At 43.5% G+C, this 23,406-nt stretch overlaps 1 protein-coding gene across 3 annotated transcripts in view; it reads right to left on the minus strand.

Moving 5' to 3' along the window:
* The window catches only part of OXCT1 (3-oxoacid CoA-transferase 1), a 1,005,602-nt gene that overhangs the window by 492,452 nt on the left and 489,744 nt on the right, over positions 1–23,406 (minus strand). For all 3 annotated transcript variants that reach the window (XM_069627204.1, XM_069627203.1, XM_069627202.1), the window contains one exon: positions 10,858–10,952. In XM_069627204.1, the coding sequence (XP_069483305.1) occupies positions 10,858–10,952 (95 nt within the window). The remainder of the gene's footprint in view (positions 1–10,857; positions 10,953–23,406) is intronic.

Here is a 23,406-nt window from a genome sequence, read left to right on the forward strand (position 1 = left end):
GTCATATAGTGCCTTACATATTCAGTGGTATTACTTTAAAGAACTGCTGGATTGAACACCCTCGAGAACCATAGATTAAGTCAGTCGAGGGAGACAGCATTGCATGATGCATGGATGAGATATGTGATGAGAGATAAGTCGGCGGAACCCTCTTTTTTGAAGGGGGCTTGACTCAAGAGGGTAGGAATTACAGTAAAAGCAAAAGTGAGTCAAAGCTACCCTAACCAAAGGAGTGACATAGGGTCACCTGGTTTGTAGCAGAACTAAGTAGCTACTAGCTCAAGAGACAAAACACCTAAAGATGCAGGAATAGCAAAAAAAGGTTTTAATTTACACTAATAGAAAATGAAACATTTTTACAAACTGCGCCGTAGCGCTGAAGATATGCATTATTGAGCACATTATGGTCTGCATATTTGTGAGTTAGTAGGCAGAGTGACAGAAGTTGATTTTATGCATTACTTTAAATGGTAATACATTAACATTGTCGACACACAATTTAAGTGTTTCTGGTTCGGTATTGATGGCAGGTAGCAGAGGCTGTATAAATTTAAACAGCACTGCTGAGTGGTGGTACTGAACGGTCTTCAGGACAGTTTGTTGTGGTCGGGTCGATGTTAGAAGGGAGGTACGTCTACCATGTTCAAGTAAGTAGGCGCCTTGGTTGAGGTCTTGGTAGTCCAGTGAATGATTTGAACTGGGAGGCTGTCTGCGGTCGTCAGAGGCCTGGAGCTGCTTAGTCAATTGCAAGTCTGGATGGCGGAAGGAGCTCTTAACATTTGTAAAAATGTTTTGTTTTCTATCAGTGTAAATTAAAACCTTTTTTTAGCTATTCCTGCATCTTTAGGTGTTTTGTCTCTTGAGCTAGTAGCTACCTAGCTCCGCTGCAAACCAGGTGACCCTATGTCACGCCTTTGGTTAGGGTAGCTTTCACTCACTTTTGCTTCTACTGTATCAGCTATGTGTACAGCTGGTGTAATTGTTAGATTAAAACTATTTAGTAATCTAGTAAATGCTCAAACGAATTGTGTTTTATATGTTGCATCTATTTTGAAAATAAAGGGCATTACATGCAAAATGAATTTGTTGCAGAAGACGAGTAAGTGAGCGTACATGTAGGCTCAGCAGTACACAAACAGGATACACAGAGGCACCAGAGAAATAAAAGGTGTCAACCTAAAAATAAGAAATATTTTTGCAAAACAGAAAAATGTATGTGTTTTACAGTGGGACAGCCCCAGAGGATGATCAGATGTGTAGAGTTAAGAGGCACTAGGGTTTTTGAATGCAAGGAGAAATATGGCAAGAAAAAACGATTTTTGGTCTAATGATAGACATTGGGACTGTGTATCCATGTAGCAAAGACGGCTTTTTAGATTATAGATGTGGCATTGGTTTAGCAGTCGCTGAGGAAAATGGGTAAGCTGTGGTGTGATTTCAATAGGCACCTTTTAGTGGTAATTATTTAAACATGTAGGCGCACATCAGCCCAGGGGCATTTTTGGCACGAGTACAGAGGATGCAATGATGCAGGTACAGAAATACATTGAAGAGAAGAATTAGCACATGGGTGGCATTGCAGTAGCCAGCTTGGCTATTTGTTTACTGATAGCCAGTGCGTTTTTTTCCTGGCTTATGAGAGGCTTCTGTATGGGAATATTCAGTATTGCCTAGAGGCATTATTCTGTGTGAGATACCTTTTTTATTGAGGTGTTGTCCATGAGTGCTCAGAGAAGTGGTGTTGTAGTGATCCAGTATTAGTGCCTACTGTAATTTTGGCAAGGAATGAGCAATTGCCAGTAGAAAGGAAAGGCTTGAATGCATGAAAAACCCTTTATTTATTCATTAGAATTTATGGAGCACACAGAAGCCCCTGGGCATTGTGGTGCTGTTACAAAGAAGAGGCTTGCAGATTACAATGAAAATGGCATACATAAATGGTTGCATGTCACAGCTTCACCTGTAGTTATAGGACAAACAAATACATATTGTAGTTACAATGGATGAGTTGCATGTGTAGCTTACATTGGATAGAGTAGAAATTGAGTAAACACATGGAATAGAGGTTAATTGAGCAGCAAGGGGAATACGTATAGACAAGGTTGGGGGAACTGATAAGGGTAGTTAAACAAGGTAGTTTGGAGGGTTTTGGCGAAAAAATGAGGAGGGATGGTTCTGCTCTAAGTTTGCTAGAGGAAGTATGCCATGGTTTAGGAACAAGAATGGGAAGCTTAGACCTCTGGCATTAGCTCTTTTGGTTAGTGGGACTTGTAGTTGAGTGACATGGCAACTTCTTTTGGGTCAGGCTGAACTGACTATTAACAGCATCAGTTAGATATACTGGTACTGTGTGAGACATACATTTATCCGTGATGGATATGATCTTGAAATTAACCGTTCCTTCACGGGTAGGCAGTGAGCAGCTCACATGGTGCAAGTAATGTGTATTATTTTGAGAATACGGAGAGCTGTACACAGCGTCACTCTGCACTTTTTAGAGCCTGTGAAGATGTTTGCTAGGATGACTGCAAGGATGGCAGTGTAGTAGTCCAATTTAACTCTGATAATGACACAGGAAATGATTAAACAGTTGTGTGGGAAAAGGAAAGGGCTGATGGCATTACTGAAGGTGGTAGTGAAGCGGAAGCAATGGCACTGAAATGATAAGTGCACCAGAACAGATTGTAGCATGTAACCTGGCATGACACAGACAAGGGTGAGTGGAGGAACACTCCTAAGGGTTGTTTTACAGCTGCAGAAATAGTGTTGGGATTGAAGGATGTATTGGTGAACATCATGAGAAGTGATTTTAATACGGGTTGTTTAAACTAACGTGCGGGCAGGGGCAGGCATCGCTTTTGCAGATGAATGTCTAAAGTGATTGATGTTTTTTTTTTACTTAGAAAGCCCTCTGAAGTTGAAGCGGGTTAGTGTGTCCTCTGTGACCTGTTTTTGGAGAGTTTTTAGTTTAGCATAATGTACTGAATGGGAGTGTGGGGAGCTCCTAACAGTCCTTTTTCAGGAGCTCCACTTTGCGTGATGCGACAGCCTGAATGGTGTTACGCCAGGGTTAGTATTTTATAATTTTTGAGGCCTTGGTGGCTGGCGTGGAGAAAACTTTTTGAAAAACAGTAAAAAAAACTTTTTGATTCAGGACGATCAGTTGAGATTCTAGTATTATAGGATTCAGATGGTTGAAAAAGGATTGAATGACCAAGCATGAAAGCATGATGATGGTGTTTAAGTTACCAAGGAAAGCATGTTTGTGTATCTGGGACATGCACCATTTAGACACAAGCATAATTTGAGGGCATGAAAACGACAAAAGGCCAATGAGACTGGTTGGGTAAAAACTAAAGGATTTTATTATTGTGGCAGCATGGTAATATAGCCAGCTGTATGACCTGGTGGAGAAATAATGAAAATATTTGATAAATTCAGGCGCAGGCCATGACCATTTATGAACAAGAGGAAGAGACAGAAGACCTCCAGAAAATCAGAGGCAGCCATAACATAGGGAAACATGGCAAATGATTAAGAAACAAACAGAATGAAATAAGAATCATGAAGGAAAGTAATGGTTCAGATAAAAAGATTTAGGTTAAACAACATCATAGATGACAATACAGCCATACAGGGCTTAATGGAGTATGAAATGGTACTTTCCTTACAGCATCACGCAGAAAAGGAAAGGAAGTGTGTTTCAGTACACATGAAAAAAATAAATAAATAATGAAATAAATGCCCAACATAAATAAGAGATGATTAGAATAAAGGATTAAAAACGTTAGGGAGACTTTGGGCCTCTGTTGCACAGGATCAGAAAAAAATAAATCGGGAAAAGATTAAAATGATTGATTATCTGAAATAAAAAATGAATAAAAGAAATATTGAGGAAGGGAACAATTGGACAAATCAATAAATGGATAGAGAATAAACTCAAAAGCGTAGAACAGACAAAAACATCAAAAAATTGGAAAACAAATAGCACTTATGAGGTTTCCTGGCCAACAGCAAAAAAGGAGCGTAGGGCAATAAAAAGCACCAGTGACTATGAAGACCGAGAAAAGGAGTATGGCTGACAAAAAATTGGGTCAACCAAACAAGGGAAAATCACACACAAGCCATTTAAAGAAATTATAGTGAGGTAAGTAGAAAACACTTTTTGAGTGCCTGTAACTATTTGGATTTATTTTACAGATAAAAGTTATGGACCTTTGCGTGGAAGCATGAGAAATGTCTGCATGGCCTTAAATTAGGGAGAAAAAGAAAAAGGTAAGTACTAGTTCACGCTAAAAGGGTGTGGACACACAATTGATCAGCACTAAAAGTAAGAGGATCCAGATGAGTAACAGGAAAAGAGGTAGTAAGAGACACAATGTCTTCAAGTATTTAGCCATTTTTCCCAAGATAGGTGCAATCAGGTGTGGGAAGAGAAGGAAATAAATGACAACATGGCCTTTCAGACAACCACAGAAAACCGAAGTCAAAATGAAGGTGAGTAATTATTTGTCGTGTTGATGTGATAGGGGTATGCAATAATTAGAAGAGGCAAACAATGTTGTGTATGATAAAAACACATAGTAAGAATTGGTGCCATAGTCTCGAAAAACAGGGGTAGCCTAGATAAAGTTAGGCAGGGAGGGTGTGCAGCGAAACGCCTCTGTTTTGTCTCCTTAGGATGAATGCAAAAGCACAAGCAAAGGCCATGGTCCAACAAAGACAAGGAGAAAAAAAGGAAGAATGGCTGCTAAGGAGCAAGTGTTTACTGCTGAGCTGAGGAAGTATTTACTGCTAACCAGGAAGCACGTGCAGCTAAACTGAGCAAAGAACCAAACCTAAACTAAGTATTCTGCGGGGTGGTTGGAAAATAGTTGTTTATGTGCACCAACGAGTAGGGAAGAATGATCCAGAAAGTATGTTCTGATAGCAGAAAAGGATGAATGAAAGTGTTGAAGTTGGGAAGAAAATCTGACTCCTTGCCAGTGCCCGAATGACTTTTGTTCCTATTTTGACTTTTTACAGGCAACTGGGATCCCCAAGGATGTCTCTGTCATCTGCTATGGACATGCCTAGAAGACCAGAATAGAAGAAGACGTCTTTCTTTAATTGTCATTTTTGACTCCTTACGGTTGCATGCGTCACCCTCTAGGGAAAAATGTGTCCTATGGAGGACAAATTCTTCTATTTTTAAACAAACTCAGGTTCTAGCCGGCTGACACAGAGCGAAAGATGGGGGTGTACTTTGTTTATGAGGCAGGAATGACCCATAAAAAAGAAATCTTTAATTGAAAAATTGTAGTTTGTTTAGGAGGCAGGGGTGTTCAATAAAAGGGAATGTCTTGCAGGTTTTTTTAGGCGGTAGGGTATGAGAGTTGGAATGTGAAGTAGAGGGGTTTTAAGGAAATGGTTTAATAGGGAATTTGGCGAATAAAAGACATGTTTATTTTACAAAAGAAACTCATTCATTTTATATTACAGGTATACGTCGAGGGACCTGCATGCCTCAGGAAATTAACGTCGAACCGTGTGAGAAAAGAGGGAGGTCGTAGAGAAACCCAGTGGACTCCCAGGCAAGGTTGTTTGTCTGAATTGTGTCTGCAAAAGACTCCCCCAAACCTTATGTCGCCATGCTGAAATGTCCCCTCTTTTGGACCCATGTGAACAATGTATTTATTGAAAGAGAGTCACTCGAGAAAAAGTGAACTCCTTGTGACAAAGGAAAAAAGACAATGGACTCCTGGACTAAGCATCAAAGAACCTGGGAGACTGAATGTGAAAACAGCTCAAAAGAAAGGACAAAGGCAACAGGACAAAGACGGTCCACCGATGCCAAACTAAGATAATTAAAGTGGAAGATACAGTAGAAAAAAATGTGTCGAACAAGAGGGAAAGATACATTCTAAAACGTTTTTATATATATGCATGGGCAGAAGAAGAAGAAGGAGAGATTATATTTTGTTGGGGTGGGAGTTGCAGACAAGATATGACATACCAATGGACAATGGGCTAATGGGTTATCGCAAAGATTGATCAACCTCTTGAGTCTCACAATGGCTGTGAAATTATCTAAGGCATACAGTTAGTTTAAAGCAAATGGAGAAAGTAAGTGGGGTTTAAAGTGAAGAAGATAAAAATAGTTTCGAGACACACATGTTTTGTTTTAAGAATAACAATGCGTTAGTATGTGATAAATTGTAGGATTGTGATGGGATGTTTTTTAGATAAGTATCAAGAAGGGTGGACATGGATATGGTTGAAAGTCATTGTTTTAACAACCAGGAAATTTCAAGACGGGGAAGTGTAATGGAGGTGCCGAAATGAAGATGAGGTACCAACAACTGAATGCAGTTGGTGGCACCCCTCCCCCTCCACTTAAAGCCAGGCAGAGAAAAATCGTATGGAGTGATTTAGTATTGTAAATGTGTGAAAATAAAATTAATTGGGTTAAAAGACATTAGCACTTTAAATGGTGTTATGTTTATAAAGTCGAACATGCTTTTATCATGGTTTAGTACGTAGGCAAGGTACAGAATGCATATTATAAAAATTGAGTAGGAAAATTATTACGTTTTTTTCCTATACCTAGACAGAAAAGAACTCTACCATTTAAGTAACTGACAATGCCTTTATATGAGTAAAAGGAATGTATTGAATGAAGCGACTATCTACAGACAGTGGCAGCCTGAATCAGCCCAGAGTTGAACAATTCAAGGCTGCCATGCCTTGCAGGAATCAGATAATTAGTCTGAAACCAGACAGTTAATTAGGCTATGTCTGAAATTTTAGCCAAGGGAAGCAGCTGCATTACCATATTTGGGGTAGTGTGGCTGGGAAAATCCTAGGATGTGTGCCAGAATGTATTTCATTTTGAAGATTTAAACAGATAAGGAATAATTGCCTTGTGCACAAGTATGTTCAATGAAGAGTTTTGCCTGGACATGTTTAGAAAAGGGAGGGGTTCGACTCTTTTGCTCTGAAAGGTATAAATGGAAGCCCTGTTTTCAGAAGTGAGAAGGGGTTTGTGTACTTGACAACAATGCTGTTTGTGTCAGTCAGGCATGAATAAAACCTGAAGTCTTTTGTGAACCTGACTCTTTCTCCCTGCCTGATGCTTGAAATAGTGTGCTGAAATGCCAGAGAGCCCTAGAGAGCAACCGAGGGTCCCAGAATGTCCAGGAGAGCCTGATAGAATGGAAAAGGTGAAGAAAAGCATGATCGGGGTCTTAGCACCTCGTTTACAATACCATGCCTGTACACAAGTTTTTCTAGGCGTGACAAGACAAGGAGGGGAAACAAAGGGAGGACAAAAACAACAATCTTACTAGGCCTTGTGTCATCCACATCGCGCGAGTGCGGGGAAGAGGGAGGAGAGAGTGCAGCCAGCGGATCGCTCATAAGCGCAGTGAGAAGGGACTGTAGGGTTGCAGGTACAGACCCTTAAGTGCAGGGGAACCCGAAGGCGGTGCAAGGGAATATGGGCATGTAGGAGCCTGAGACCGAGTTCAGAGGGTAGCCAGGTGACCAGCGCGCGGAGCAGTCAGGGACATCAGCAGGGGGGAGGAAGAGAGAAAGTGGAAGCAAAAAGGACAGTCTTGAGTTGCTTCTGGAACCGAAGGTGGTTTTGTTCAACTTTGAGAGAGGCAAGGAGGCTGTTTAAGAGGGAGGCCCCAGCCGAGGAGAGAGATCTGTGCCACACTCTCTGCTTGGAGAAGCTTCTGACCCTCACAGTTGGAGGTGGATGAGTGGAGAGCTCAAGAAAGAAGATGTTTAGGAAGAGAAAGTTGGAGGTAGTGCGATGCCAGGTCCCAGAAAGCCTTGTGGACAATGCAAAGGGTCTTGAACTTGATCCTTGCAACCACTGGGAACCAGTGGAGATATTTCAGAGCTGGAGAGATGCAATTCCTGGGCTTGAGGCCAAGGACAAGTCTTTCAGTCCTGTTCTGGATAAGTTGTAAAGGTCGAAGAGTAGAGGCAGGCAGATTTAGAAAGAGGCTGTTGCAGTAGTCCAGCCTAGAGAGGCCAGACCTCTGGAGACAGTGAGCTTCTGGGGGAAAGTGAGAAAAGAAAGAATACCTGCAAGGATGTGCAGCTCGTAGTTTTCGCTTCTTAGAGACATTGGATTTGTGAGGACAGAAGGAGAGGGTGGAGTCGAGGATGACACCAAGGTTCTTAGCCTCACAGGAGGGCGCAGGAAGAGGGCCCAGAGTGGGCAGCCAGACAGAGAGAGGAAAGGAGGGATCAAGTGTACCAATGTCTTACTGGCATTAAGGCAGAGATCATTGGCGGCACACCATTTGTGAATTGCAGCTGACAATCTGGTATGAGAAAAGGAGCAGAGGTGGCCGAGGGGAGCCTGAAAGAGAGCTAGGTGTCATCCGCATAACACTGAAAATTGGAGCAGAAAGTAGCGATGTGGTGGGCAAGAGGTGCCAAGTAATGGTTGAATAGCCAGGGAGAAAGGTTAGACCCCTGGGGAACACCACAAGTAGAGAGAAATAGATGAAAGGAAAGATCCCAGTTAGACCTTAGAGGGTCGGTCGGTGTGAAAGGAGGTCAAACCAAGCCAGAGCCTGATGAGTGATACCGAGGTTTAGTTTAGTTTATTATTTGATAATGCGCTCCAAAACCCAGGGGTAGCCGGGCGCAGCAGTTACAAGAATAATTAGGCTTAGGTTGAATATAGAATATGCATTATGTGAGTTATTGACATATATACAATACCAATATACAAATATACAAGAAATACAGGAATGCGAGTCTCTCTCATGGGTCTGGAATCGGGAGAGTCAAAGGTGGTTATGCGCAATGAGAGGGCCAGGTTCAGTGGGTTAGTTGTCGTTACTCCAGAGGCAACTTTTCACCTTACTTCTGAAACTAGAGTAGGGTAGATTAGCTCTCGATGCCATAGGGAGTGAATTCCAAGCACAGGCCGCTCTAACAGGGAAGCTAGCTCCGCCTGCTTTAGTTAGTCAAAATCTGGGAGTTTCGAGTAGGGAGTGGTTAGAGGCTCTGGTGTGGTGAGTAGAGGATTTTCTGGTCAGTCTAGCTGAGATGTATGGGGGAGCAGTGTTGTTCAGTCCTTTGTGTGTGAGAGATAGCGTTTTAAGGAGCACTCGGTCACTAATTTTAGCCAGTGGTTGTCTTTCCTAATGTTAGATATGTGTGCTCTGCGGGGTATGTCGAGAGCATTATTCTGCAATATTCGCAATTTGTTTGTGACAGTTTTATTGGCGCCCGCTTATAGGGCATTACAGTAATCCAGTTTGGACATTAGTAGGGCATTGGCTAGTGTGATGCAATTGGTTTTGGACAAGTAAGGTCTACAGGCCTTACTTGCCTACAGGTTATATGGTTATTCTACGTAGCTTTGGTCACAAAATGTAATGTTCCTATTTTGACTGAAATGTATACTGGAAATTATCATTAGAAACGAAAATTGTACACTTTTAAAAGAGTGACAGTTAACAATGGTAGCACAATTAAATTTCCTTTTCTTATAGATTATTGTGCTGAATATAAATGCCAATATGTCTTTCAAAATGCCCTTCATTCTCAAAAAGGGTTATACTCTGATTAAGAACAGTGATTGTTGGTGGGCACCAATGCACTGTTCCTCTTTTGGGTACTGGCCCCCAGTTGGTTGGTAATGCTGCTCATTTACTACAGTATGCACCAACACCAATAAAGAACATAAATGGAAAATAAACACAGTTCTAAAGCCTTTAGCCTACTACGTTGGTCCCTTACACAATCTGTCAGAACCCTAGCACAGCTCCCAAACTGGTGTCCTTCTAGCTTCCCCTATAGACAATACATCCACACTGTAATGGCTACATTCCTGCATGACTGTAGTGCACTGCTGTCACGCTGCCGTTTGGTGCCGGATATCCAGTCAAGGTTGTGATGCTGCGCCAGGATGTCCCCACTGTCCAGTACAGAGCCTTGTGAGAAAGACCGACCAAGACAGTGCTACGTGAAGGACACACTTGCAGCCCTGCGCCAATCTCCCTGCACCACCAGATGATGACCCAGCCTGGTGAGGTGCAGTAACAGGGCAAGCACTGAACCAGGGGCACCGTTTTCTTCAGAAAGCGATAGTAACAAGTAGAAGACAAATGCAGAGAGGACAAGGCCAAGGAAAAGCTGTCAAAACGGAGAGGCAAGATAGAGGCAAGAGGGACAAAAGTAGGCAAAAGGCAGAGACCACAGCACAGGACAAGAAACTCCATGGTGGCGACAGAGAATAGGGAAACAAGCAACACACAACTGGAGATTTGAGACGCAAGGGGTGCAGTCCCAGCAAGGTTTAAATAGTCTGAACACTGTGCTTGAATGATTTACATTTGGTTACCATACAACCTCAAACAGAGGAGCACGAGACGGGCTGTAGGTCACCGTACATGCGCTGCTGTGGAGAAAGAATGGCAGGGCCCAGTAGTCGCAAGACAACGACAAATGCAATGACAAGGTAGACTCAAAATACTGCAGAAATCCAGGCTAGTCTCCATCTTGGGAGATGCCCATCAATGATGCTGTCATTTTACTTAGAATCACTGAAAAACAGCACCCCACCCCTTTCAAGATATCTTTCTTCTCTGATCATCAGCAACTACTGATGTGGGTCTAGAAAACATGCACTTCACATAAAAGAGGGACAGAGTGCTAGATTGGCAAATGATATGCTTAGTACAGCGTGCAATACATGGAATTCTCTCAAAACAAAGACATCTCTGCATCACAATTGTGTTAAACCTTTTTTTGTATTCCTCACAAAGGAGTGACAGGGGTAGGGTAAAGAAAGAACAAACACAATAGGCTAGAGCCACATAGTTAATAACAAATTTACAGACTTACCAAACCCAGGACTCCGTTCTCACTCTGTAGATGCACTGTAATATTTGATTTAATGAAGTTGCTTGCTAGCATTGGGATACCAATCCCCAGGTTTGCTGAAATAACTGGTCAAGGAATTACCACAGGTACCATTAAGAACCATTAATGAAACATTTCAAAATGTGAAATGGCAGTTGGCCTAGATGTATCGGACAGAGCACCCTTTATAGTACAAAACCTATTGTACCCATGCAAACCCTCCCCTTTTATTTGGATTGTATTTTGGATGGGTGATGGAATAGCATGTTTGCATGCACACTGCTTTAAGTCATGGTGTGTGGGTTAAATTAAATATTTAATATCATATTAGCGTAGATGTATTATCACCCAGTTTGTAGAAGAGGGTGGTAAATGGATGATGCCTGGACTACGAAAGCCCCCCCAGACAAGGTACACTGCAGCTTCCAACCCCAACATGCATCCATAACTGCCCCATACTTGAAGACCTGGTTCAGAGAGGAGTATCCCAGTTATGTTTCTGTATGCAGATTTAGGCAAATTAGTACAGACTGTACTAGAGCTACAATAGGTTAAGAAAAGGCACACATAAAGCCAATGCATTCTGCCTAGTCTGAAGGATAATGCAAATATCTCAGAAATACATAGCACTTTTATGGTAAAGAAGGAGAGCTGGCACAAAGGATTCTTAAAAAAACAATGCAGCAGCCCACACATTTCCATGATGCACCACATAGTCAGGATGGGGATGTACGTTGTCTGATAACATTCTGACCATGACAGTTCTTCTTGCAAAGTGCTTACATTAGGTTACTTACACTATAGCCCGACTGAAACAGCAGACCCATAAACCTAAAAAACCATATTGGAAATGAAGTAATTATGCCTGCGACCTTGCAGAGGTAACTAGAGCATAAATGGTGATGCACATATGATCCTGTAATTAAAACATACTTGGACAGCACCCAAGAATGTACAATGCCAAGAAAGGCTTTCAGGGAGAAAATGGAATCAAATGTATACAAAAGGGTATTCACTATGCTGGAAAGAATCAACACCTGCAGTGACCTCTCCAACTATACTGCTTTCCCAAAGCCAAACAGAGGACATGCTCATTTTTTTTAAAAATCAAATCTGTATGATCGGAGCACAGTTTCCATTCCCTGTCTCGGTGGCTAGCACGATCATCGTTACAGGACATTCCTGGACTATCTTTGGTAAACTAGTGTTATTCTTGATGACCTAATATGTTCTAAATGTTCATGTTTCACTCTGACCTACTACCCCACCAGGGCCATTAAAAGTATTGTCCTCCATTTTAAGATGTTCATCTAATAAAATTCTTCCTTTGAAACCGGAATGTTCTAACAATAAAATGGACAAAAGCAGTTGTGCTGTCTTGGGCCCTTTAGACCCAAGCAACGTTAGACTGATCTCACAGTTGCCATTCCTGGCAAAGCAGTTTAAGCAAGTAGTCCTAACGCAAGCAGTCCCAATGCTAAAACTAACATGCATATTCAACATCCACAAGGGGTGGAACACTTACAAACTATGGGAGAAACGTGGTGAGGCAAGGGTCACATGGTCGATGAAATCAGGTGCAGTGAGGTTATGGCGCATTTAATGTACAGTCTCACACGCCAGGGGGCTGGCGCTGTATAGAAAAACATACGCAAAACGATACCTTTCACAGGGTAGTTTTAGCACTTATATAAAGGTAGATGCTTACTACACAGATTTAGTGTTAGGAAGAGGTATAAGTGTTTTTATGAGTAATATGTGAAAAATAGGGTGGCCTGCGGTAGAAATGCATTTTTCAGTCAGCCATATTAAAAAGGCAGCAAGCTTCATTTTTAGCCGCGTTTTCAATCTGCAATGAGCAGAATTCTAGAGTACCGAAGGTTAGGATCGCAGAGGATGCCAGACAGTATCTAGTTGATTGTTGCGAGGGGAGTTCTTTCTCATGGGAAGAGAAGCACACTCCAACCCGGAGTGTTCCTAGCCGATAACGTAAAGGCCACAGTGCACTGCACATAGAAGCCCAGGCTAGAGTACTAGGGTAAAAACAAATTAAATACAGTAAATTAAAATCCAGCAATGGTGCCTTGTACGTTTTTACAAGCAAAGTTGCCAACGTGTCGTGAGAAGGGAGTTGGGGAGGTAGCGTGGTCAAGCAGGTGTAGAGGGGTGGGGGGCGAGGGACGGGCGGATCCAATCAGACACGGCTGTATGTGCAGAAATGATCTTGACCTTGCTGATGTCAGCAGAGCACCTTATTGGTTGGGCTTGATGAGATTGCGCTTTCTCCAACGTGACGGTCCAATTAGCATCAAGCTGGTTATCCCCTCGCCTATTGAATGGTGCCAGCCAATGAGAATGTAGAGTTTGTGTCGGTCAGCACATGTTGATCTTATTGAGGGGTGGGTTTAGCGTCATGATGGGGTGTTATGCTTTGTGTTCCAAGAAATGGGGCATCCAATCCCAGTGGATAATGTATAGGGTTCTTTAGGGGCCCAATGACGAGTGCCCAGTCACTGTTTTAGAACTGCCCTAAAATGCAACAAATGTGATTCATGCAAATGTTTGTTTCTCTCCTTAAAATGTACCGTCCGTTAGGGGGCAGTTCGAGAAATGCTTGTCCAGCTCTACGAAGCAGTCTTTTTTTCTCCCAACTTATTGATTCAGAAGGAGAGCCGCAGTACATTTTGAAGGTACCAGCAAGATCATCAGTTCTCCCGACGAAGCTGCGTGCTCACTGCCACGCTCTTGGGGCGGGGAAGGCACAGTGCAGGCCTGCCAAGACCAGATAAGAGTGCACAAAACGATAATGCCTAGCAGACACAGCTTTCAAATGTCTGCCTGATCCTGCTCGCTGCTTTTGCCCAGGGGATGTGCAGGCAGTTGAGTGGAGAGACTCAAAGATCATTGATCATGTGAGTTTACGAAAAGCACTGCGCTGCCTATGCATTGGGTTCTTATGGTGTATAGCGGACATTAAGGTGATCTCTCCCATGTTGGAGAAAGACAGAGCTCTTTAGTATTGCATGCAAAGTAGTGAAATATTGAAGGATCCTTCTCCACTAGGAGGAAAGACAGTACAGTGTAATGTCACTATATATGTTGGGGTTATTGTGATTAATTAAATGTTTATGATGTTAAGAGGTTAGCGCTGTGTATATAAGTATGTGGTTTGAGACTGCCTTGTGAGAGGAAGGGCCGCGCAGTGTAGACGTAGAGATTTTGTGTGGGCCGAGGGCCTGAGAATATTGTTGGTAGTGGAGGTGTTGTGTGAGCTGAGGGCTTGAGATTAGTGGTGTCAATAGGGGTAGTCATTGTTAGTTCTTTGGTTTTAATGTGGTAGTGTGTTGTGTTGAAGATTGAAAAATAAATAGGATATAATATTTAGATAGTGTTGATTGGGATCCAGGATAGATTGAGGTAGATTGAAATGAATGGAGTGAGGTGTGTGGAGTGGTGTGTAAGGAGTGTGGTGTGGTATGGTAAAAGTAAAACATTGGTTGATCTGTAATGTTTATTTTTTGTCAGACATTTCTTAGGCTTGTACAAGTGAAGTAATTAGTATTGACATTTTTCAAAACAAAAAAGGATTGAAATCGACGAAAGGTGGGATGGGAGCTAAAACACAACCCTGTTAGAGCAGTGTCAGTGTACACGCAGCGGGAATTATGCAGTTTATTGGTATTATGGGGACTCCCATTGTAGTCTATGCAGTAAATTGCCACAATATAGAGATAAAATAATTAAGTGGCACTAGGAGTGGGTGATAGACACTGCAGGGCAATGTTTTAAAAAATGGCCCAGAGAATGTCGTTTTGAAAGCGATATTCTAGAAAAAATTTATGCATATCTCCTAGCTAAGCCCAAAGGGAAGTAGCTGAAAAGCAGAGCATTTTAGAGCTCTGGAAAATGTTCAAAGAACGCACAGAAAAGTCCCCTAAAGAAATAGTAAAAGGTATAGACATGAGTAACAGTCCATCTGCACTACCCGTGTATGGGTTTTATCCTACTTTACAACCAGCGGCGGGATATACCAACCCCAGTCATGTTCCTCCAATGTAGGACAAAAAAGGGGTGACTACAAGCACTAGAGGGGCCAGCGTTGGTCCCGTAACGAGTACCATGATTGATTAAAAAAAGGAACACACACCTAAGCAAGTACAGTCCAAAACAAATGACTACCAGAGGTAGAGAGAAAAGTGTGCAGGCAGATCGAAGATGTGTGGAAGGAAGCAGAAGGGGAGCTCGTGAGAGCAACGCAGGATAAGGAGGATTTGCGGCATACCTCGGCACCTCAGAAACCTAGACGTCAGGAAAAATGATGGTCAAAATAGAAAAGTACCCCTTGCTTAGATGCAGGCTTTACCACAGTAGACTCATCGGACAGTGAGTCAACAGATGACAACTGTCTGATAGAGGACAAAGGGGAAGAGGTGGAGCCAGAAAGACTTAATATTATGGGAAGAGGACACAAGTAGAAGGAAAGAGAAAGAAGAGAAAAAGGACAGAAAAATAAAGTGAGAGAGAAAGGGAGAGCAGTAGAGATTGGTCACAGAATCTAGGAACAGGACAGGGTGGATAGCAGTAGCAAGAAGTGCAAAGGGCAAGAACATATCGCAGTTGCAGACGCATTTATTACAGAAGGCTGGAGGGGGACCGCAATATGTGCCCTGGTCAAACATGAATCAGGAGAACTTAAAGTACAGCTTGCTGTGCCTCACAGAAGGGGCAGGTAAATGGATGTATGCCCTCAAAAAAGACAATGGGGCGACAATGGCAATAGGTGACCTGAAATGTTTATTTGCCGCCTTAATGATTGAGCAAGCAGACAAAATATGGGAGCAGGCAGGTTTGAGGGAGTAGAATTGAATAGCAGTGCTCACGATGGAGTGCCATTCAATAATTGCCACACTCATGGATGGAAGGTATTAAGATCCAAGTACCCAAACATCAGACATGCAGGCTATTTTAGCATGCACAATGAAAGATTAAGATCCCACACAGTACATTCAGCACATACAGGAGACGTGGACGTTCGAGACATAACAGTCACGGGAGACAAATATACCCGTCTTTTACCACATATTGTCCAGGGGTCTCCCCGCAGATAACACCAGGCATATATCACACAGGGTTGCTGCAGGGTTGGGTAAACCCAGAACTCAATGGATAGCAATCCTTCGATCAGGTAATGACTTTCAGAAAGACCACTACCTTCTCATCACTGCTATTGGGCATGCTCTGTCTCACACAATGCATTATGTTGCTTCTAATAATGGATCTACACCCACTTGTGTACCCAAAGTAATGAATACACTTATTGGTCAATGACTCTTCGGTTTCATGGAGCCCATTTTATGTAGTGTTAGAGGAATTGTTCTGCTGTACCCCACTGGTACAGCGGTCACTTGGCTGATTACGATGGCACATTTGGGGATCATTCTCTAAACCTCTGATGCCCCTGTGCCACAAGGGGATTGAATTAGGTAAACTAACCCTGGGTGGAAAGGTTTTTAATTTGTTTGGGTTATGCACATACCGATTTATGCTAAGGGGATGGCGAGAACTTATTTGCTCTATTGTGTTCCCACTATTCTCCTGGTTGGGCATGTTATTACGTTCCTTGATCTGTGGGTAGTATTTTGGCTTGACAAGGTTACATTTACTGGAGGTGGAGCATCTTTAGGTATTACCTCAATCATTAGGCTATTTGTTCCAATGCTTTGGTTGTTGCAAACATCCTTATTTATAAGGGCCCTCGACAGCCTCTCTTGATACCTGCCAATTAAGTACCATAGAGGTAGAAATGTTCCCTAATTACTTTTATCCAACAGCCCAGCCCACACATAGTTGTCAGGGTTTGGTTAGCTCCCCGCAGTGTCCCCAATGTATCCATGCCTCGTCCCAGCTTGGCTCACATGCAATATCGGTCTGTGTTTCTTTACTGGTTCTCCTGGGTTGGGTTTGTCAATGTACTACCTCTTTTTCTCCTCTGAGTATCCCTGTAAGTGCACTTATCTAATGCGACCATCTAGAGGTTGCTCATGCCCCAAGACCTGGTACCTGTGGGATATTGGTACCCTAATGTCAGTGCTACCCTCACACTCAGCAGTGGTTGGGGAGCCTTCTGGGGTCTTGGCTGTGTTGGGCATTGGGTACTCTAGTAGGACTATCTAATATGAATAGATCCGGGGCTTTTAGATGTAATTCAACAATCTGAACCCCATTGTCTCTACTAGCCGTGGTGGGCAGGGTATAGTTTCCCCCCCCGGCCACCTTCCTGTCCTTCAAATGTCCCCATCTCAGTTATCCATGTGGTCTTTTTGCTTCTCATGCCGCCTAGATGTATTTGATAACAATTTGATAACAGTGCTGGTTTTAAAACAGGTGCTACACTCTATATCAATATCTTCTATTACAGATATGCAATTTGACGCATCTGCCGCTTTTCAACAGTTTGGGACATTTTTTGTAGTTGCATTTAGACTGTCAATATCGTGCAATAGGTCTTTAATTTCAGTTATGTGTTCAAATAATTTAAAAACCCTCTTATCCCCCACCTCCTTAGGAGAAATAGACTGTAAAGCTTTTCTTTGTCATTTTAGCAAATATATATACCTTAAAAGCCCACAAAAACTACGAAAATCTAAAATGTATAAAAAATATTAGTATGTTAAAATACACGCCCTGTAACAAGGTTCAGGTTCAGGTTCAAGGAAACCCATCGCTCATTTGTGACGAACCAGATTGTTCAATTCAGCCTGTGTTTTCAAGACTTCAGTAAAGGTTAACCACACAGTGTCCTGGGGATAACAAGGCACACACTTGAAGCTAATGTGTCAGTAGAGGCAGAACGCCCAACAGCTTGAGGCGCACGCTCAGTTTGAGGCTCCCCCCTCACCTTCTACGTTTGTACCGCTTTTCCACTTCCTTTGCACTTTAATCTTTACTCACGTCTCTTAGATTAGTGTGTATTGTATTTTTACAGTGCATTAACCCAAGGGTGCAGAAACCAGCAACCAAGCGATCAATGTAAGGGTAAGCAGGGGGATCAAGCTTCACCTTCCTGTCGCAGCAATATAGTAGTACAGCAATACGGGAGAGCACCGGCTCAGGCAGGTGTCTTTTCTGCAGTGCCGGGCTACTACTCTCCCGTGGTTCAGAGGCGCATGCAACAAACTCTGCTCCAAAGGTACGGAGGAAACAATAACCTTCAAGACAGGATAACAGGCAATTTCCAGTCGGCGACCACTCCTCCAGCGGGCTCGAACACCCTGCAGGCTTCAACACCTGCACCGTTGACCCGCCCTCCCCGGCTTCAGCCCTTGCAGGGAGACACAGTTCTTGTAGTGGTGCAATGTAACAGCGGCTCCTCTGGCACAATGCAGCGGTCTGCGGGTTCCAACACCCATGCCCTTGATCCCCCCGCAGGCTTCAGCCCTCGCAGGGAAAGTCACAGTTCTTGTAGGGGTGATGGGCGGGGCAATGCTACAGCGGATTCTTGGTCACAATAGAGCAGTCTGTGGGTGCTCCAACACCCGTGCCCTTGATCCCCAATGGTACATTTTACCATTTCACTTGTGCCCATTTTCTTTCTTATCATCCTCTCCCCTTTTGTGGTCTACTTTCTCCTCCATAGGGTTCTCTAGACCATCACTTTGCCACTTCTCTTATTGCCTTTTCTATCTCCTCCTCCTCCTGCTACTCCTCCTCCTCCATAGATCACCGCTGAGGTTCTTCTTTATTCTCTGCTTCATTCATGTCCTCTCTGTGTGTACTCTGCTGACCCTCTTTGTTGGTCTGTAACACTATTTCCACCTGTTCCTTTTCTTGTTCTCCTGTCCCCTTGCTTATAAACTCCTGTTTATGCATGATCATCCTTAACATAGTTTTTTGTGACCTGCCAGCAATCCTTGGGGGATGTTCCCTCCTTAGTGATCTGACTTTCAAGTCCTAATTTATCCTCCACCCTGGTCACCTCGTCCCTCCCCTTCTTTCCCTATTTCACCAGCCTTTCCCACTTCTTTCCTTTTCCGGGCTTACCTCTTTTTACGAGGTATCTTCACCCAACTATCCTTCTGCTGGTTTTGGTCCTGTTCTCTTCCTTCCAGAGGCTCAATTCATTATATCTCTCCGTCTGGGTTTTTCCCTCTTACATTCCATCCCTCAGCTTCTGTCAATTGCCTCCTGCTACTCTGCTGCTGGATACAAATGGAGGTAAAGTGCAAGCTCCCACCTTTTAAAGGAACGGAGGGCGTGAGGAGCAAGGAGTGAAGAGGTACCCTCCCACCGCAGGTTGCGCAGGGAGAAGGCGAAACGCTTCAACCCCTTGTGACCTGTTCTGCAGAGGCTGCACAGCAGGAAGCATGCGGGAGGCTGTCTCGGGTGGCTGGCGTGCACCCGAGGGCCTCAAAGCTGTCTCTGGTGGCTAGCATGCACCAGGGGGCCTTAGGAGCAAGAGGAGCTTCAAGTGGAAGTGGTGTGGGCAAAGGCAGACTTCCCGAATCGGTTTGCCGGGTCACGAGGAGCCACAGAAGCAGAATTCATGTGACCGGACAGGGGATCAGAGGCTCATGTCGGATCCAGTGAGTGCACAGGTTGTCAGTGACTCCGTAGCGATCTGTCCCTGCTCGCGAGTTGGAAGCAGGCATTCGGCGAGTGAGAGGCACTTGCTGAGGAGCAGAGCGAGTGCAAAGCAGCAGATGCAGCACGCGTGTGTGAGTGAAAGTGATTCCCAAGATAATTCTGAATAACGAATTAGGGAACAGCACCAGAAATCTAGAATACTAAAGACAAATGACAAGTGTGAGTTTGTGGAAAACCCAACCAACCATGGGGCTGCTTTTGTTAAGAGTTATTATCAATAAGCATTGCCCAAGCAAAGAGAAACTGAAACCAAGGCAAACTTAATCTGGCCAATATTCCAAAGGCAGAAGGGGGCTAATGCAAGGTTTATAAACTCTGAAACTGGTTGCCCTTTTTGTACACAATATCTGGTACAAGCCGAGATACCCACACTAACCAGGGGAGAGGCAGGAATAGACCCTATCCCTAGTGGCAAAAAGGCAGCCCTTCTGGGAAAAGATATACAGAAGGAGAAGAGCATCATATGTAAAATAGTATTAAAGAGCACCAATGTGAATCTTGTTTTCCCTGAAAGGTTGTTGGAACATTTTGAAGCAGCAATTTGTTGAATGCTGCGACGCCGTTGTAAGCCTCTTGTCAGTTGATTTTGATCACAAAAGCATTTTCCGCTGTTAAGCGCTGTTCGGGCAGGGCAGTATACTCAAATGACAAGCCTTTGGAGACTGTAGGCCTGGCATGGAAGCAGGCCAGATGGAAGTTGGAGTGTTACAAGGTGGTCCTTAAAGAGACACTTTATGTTGTTAGTTGTTAGCAGTACTGGAGGAAGACCCAAGCAAGGCTGTTACGGAGAAGTCATTTTTGAGTTGTCAGAGTGCCAATCATCCTGATCAAGACAGTCATTATGGAAGAGCTGTATATCTTCTGTATTGAAGCTTTCTGTTAACCAGTTGAAATTGCATCAAACCATATTGGAACTTGTTACGAAACAGGATTTCCTTGTGTTCTTGTCTTGAAGTGTGAAGCAGAATCTCATTTCAACCTGGGGAAGGGGAGTTCGCAGAGGTTATGAAGAGAACTGTGGTTACATTGTGAATTCAATCATTGCTTTGAACTGCCGTGCATTTCCTTGTTTATTTGTTATATTTACAAGTGTGAGGGACAGCTACCCTTTGTTAGAGTGTTTACTACAGTTTATTTTAGGCAAGGAAATCCTTAGTGAGGCATTTATCCAACCTTATGCTACAACAAAATGGCATTTGTTGAGAAAACCTCACAACGTGGTCCCACTGACATTTCTGACCCCTCACATGACCCCCTTCAAATTATTAAGTTGGTGTGGAGCAGGAGCCTCATCGACATAAGAGGCAGGGTAGCCATGTAGGCATGCTAAAAATCCATGCCACAGAAGCAGCACAGGAAATACAGCACAAAATTCAACATTCTAAGAAACTGCAGACTACTGTAGGGAAGGCATGGTATCACAAGTATGACAGTGATGCCTATGGATACAATTTGTGAAACCTTTATTGAAAATGGTGGGATTGGAGAAACTCCTAATTTTCCCTATAACTAAGATGGGAGTAGTCTTGCCCATCAAACAATAAACAAAACAGTCCTAGTGGCGTCAGTCAAATCTAAATGGCCTATGCTAACAAAACCAAATGCCTGCCCTATCTCTTATACAAAAAGTGTAAAAGGAGAAATGTATGCAAAATTAAATATCAGTGTTCTAAAGAATAAAAGGTAGGTGAACCAGCTCTCCTCCTGACATTACACATCACGGAGTTAGGCTGTCGATGTAGGCAGGATGACACACTCTGGCTCGGCTTCCAACTTTCTAAGCACTTCCAAACCATGTATTGATGCCCGTCTGGCCTTCCAAGTTAAAGTCTTTTTTTTTACTTTCCAAAATTGTATTTCCAACGTAAAGTTCACAAAGGTACCCCTCTGCTGGGCTCAGACCTTACAGCACAAAGGTCCCCCTCTGCCGGGCTCAGACCTTACAGCACACAGTTCACAAAGGTCGCCCTCTGCCGGGCTCAGACCTTACAGCACACAGTTCACAAAGGACCCCCTCTGCCGGGTTGAGACCCCTCAATCACAGTTCAACACAAACTTGCAAGTGGGGCGCGCTTCCCCAATTTTATTATACTTCGAGTCTCCCGCAATCGGGCTCAGACCCCTTTCGAAAGTGCATGGTGCTTTTACCAGACCACCACAAGACCACTTTGACTCAAAGTTCACGGTTACTTTCACTTAATTTGCTTTTGCTGTCAGTTTGATTTAGAACTTCAAAACAATGTACCTTTCACTGAGACTTTCCAATGGGCTACTTCCTTTTGCTGGACCACTCCGTTACTTAGTATTGCTGATCTCACAGCTGCTTTTTACTTCTAAGTTTATTCACAGGTCTGCCTTTCTTCGCGTCTCATCCACACGCGTGCAGCCTTCAATTGCAATATAATGTTGCTTCTTCATTTGCTTTAACACACACCGGTAACTCAGGTTGTTTGCCAACTCACCAGCTGCGTGCGCTTCTTTATTGTTTTGCTATTTTCAATTCACAAGTCAAGGTTAGTACCACAGGCTTGGCCTCACCTCCCTAACTCTGCCGTTCACTCGGGAGGGTTGCTGGCATCCTTGGAACACAATGCAGTCTTCACTTATGGGATCGGGCCTTCTCCAAGTCTCTTTTGCGGTCTGACAGAGGCAACAACCTCCAGTAGCGAACCCTTGGGATTTTTCCGCCTGCTGCTCTTGTCCCTTGGTCTGTTGCTCTGCTCCAGTAGGTGTGCCCTTGTCCCAGAAGGTCTGCTCGTGCTCATGTTCCATCTTGCTCAGAATGTCTCTTTAGGTGTTGCCTTTTATTCGTTTGAGGAGAGCTAACTGGTGTCGGGTGTATGCACTTGGTATAAAGTGCCTGCCTTTACCTGACCCGTTTAACGGGACATGTCCAGTATGATGTGAGAGAGTTAGTCTGGTTGCTCTCAGTCATCCTCTTCCTCAGCCCAGTGTTTGTGAAGAAGTGGGGGCAGTGAGGAGTTGGGACTTCAGAAAATCCTATAAAATAGGATGGGGTAGATTAACAAAAAAGGGGAATACTGCATCTCACCATCAGCTGCCTCACCCCCCTTTCTGTAGGCCCCTCACCCAGGTGATCCTCCTGCACTGGTCCACCCCCAAGGTCTGGATCTAAAGGCGATGGCTGTGGCCTGGCCACCTGAGAGAGAGCTCCCCGGGGAATAGCGGGTGAGACACCCTCTGGTTTCTCACACTACATACAATGTTTACACCTGTAAGACTATGTCCAGGGCTATAATGACAAGCAAAGAGTTGCTGCAGGCTTTGATGGCAGCAAGAAAAACAGGATACATCCATAATGCCGTGCAAAACCTGACATACTAAACCAACATCTAAACAGAACCTTCACTTCCAAGAGAGAAAGACAATATGAACAATCCAAACAAACAAGAAAATCATTAACAAGCTGACAAAGGTGGAACTGTTGTGGTCATGAACACACAGAAATGCATATGTATGGGGAGCATATTGCCAGCTCCTTTGACACAAATTCTTACCTGGGAATGATTCAAACCAACAATGGAGTACAAAATAAAACCTCATGTCAAGCACTGTTGAAGAATATGTGACGAACCAGAAGGACTCAGACTACGAGATGCCATGTTAGTTGGTATTTTTATGAAAATAAAATTAAAACACCTATCTAGCCCTACTGCTATGAGGGAAGGTTACTGCCTGACCAACTATAAATGGGGGTGCTTGTTAAAGTCCACAAATAAATGTCCTTAGTCCAAATACTAACAGCTAACTGGTCCTACCACTTAGGAAAACTTAACCAAAAAGAAGGCAGCCGGAGCAATAGCCTCTGCCTTCGACTTCTGCTTGGCCAAATCACTTGGATCTCTTTTCAGTAGATTTAAACGTTAG

This window comes from Ambystoma mexicanum, chromosome 6p (genome assembly GCF_040938575.1).
Source record: "Ambystoma mexicanum isolate Mex_15411 chromosome 6p, UKY_AmexF1_1, whole genome shotgun sequence".
Classification (NCBI taxonomy): Eukaryota; Metazoa; Chordata; class Amphibia; order Caudata; family Ambystomatidae; genus Ambystoma; species Ambystoma mexicanum.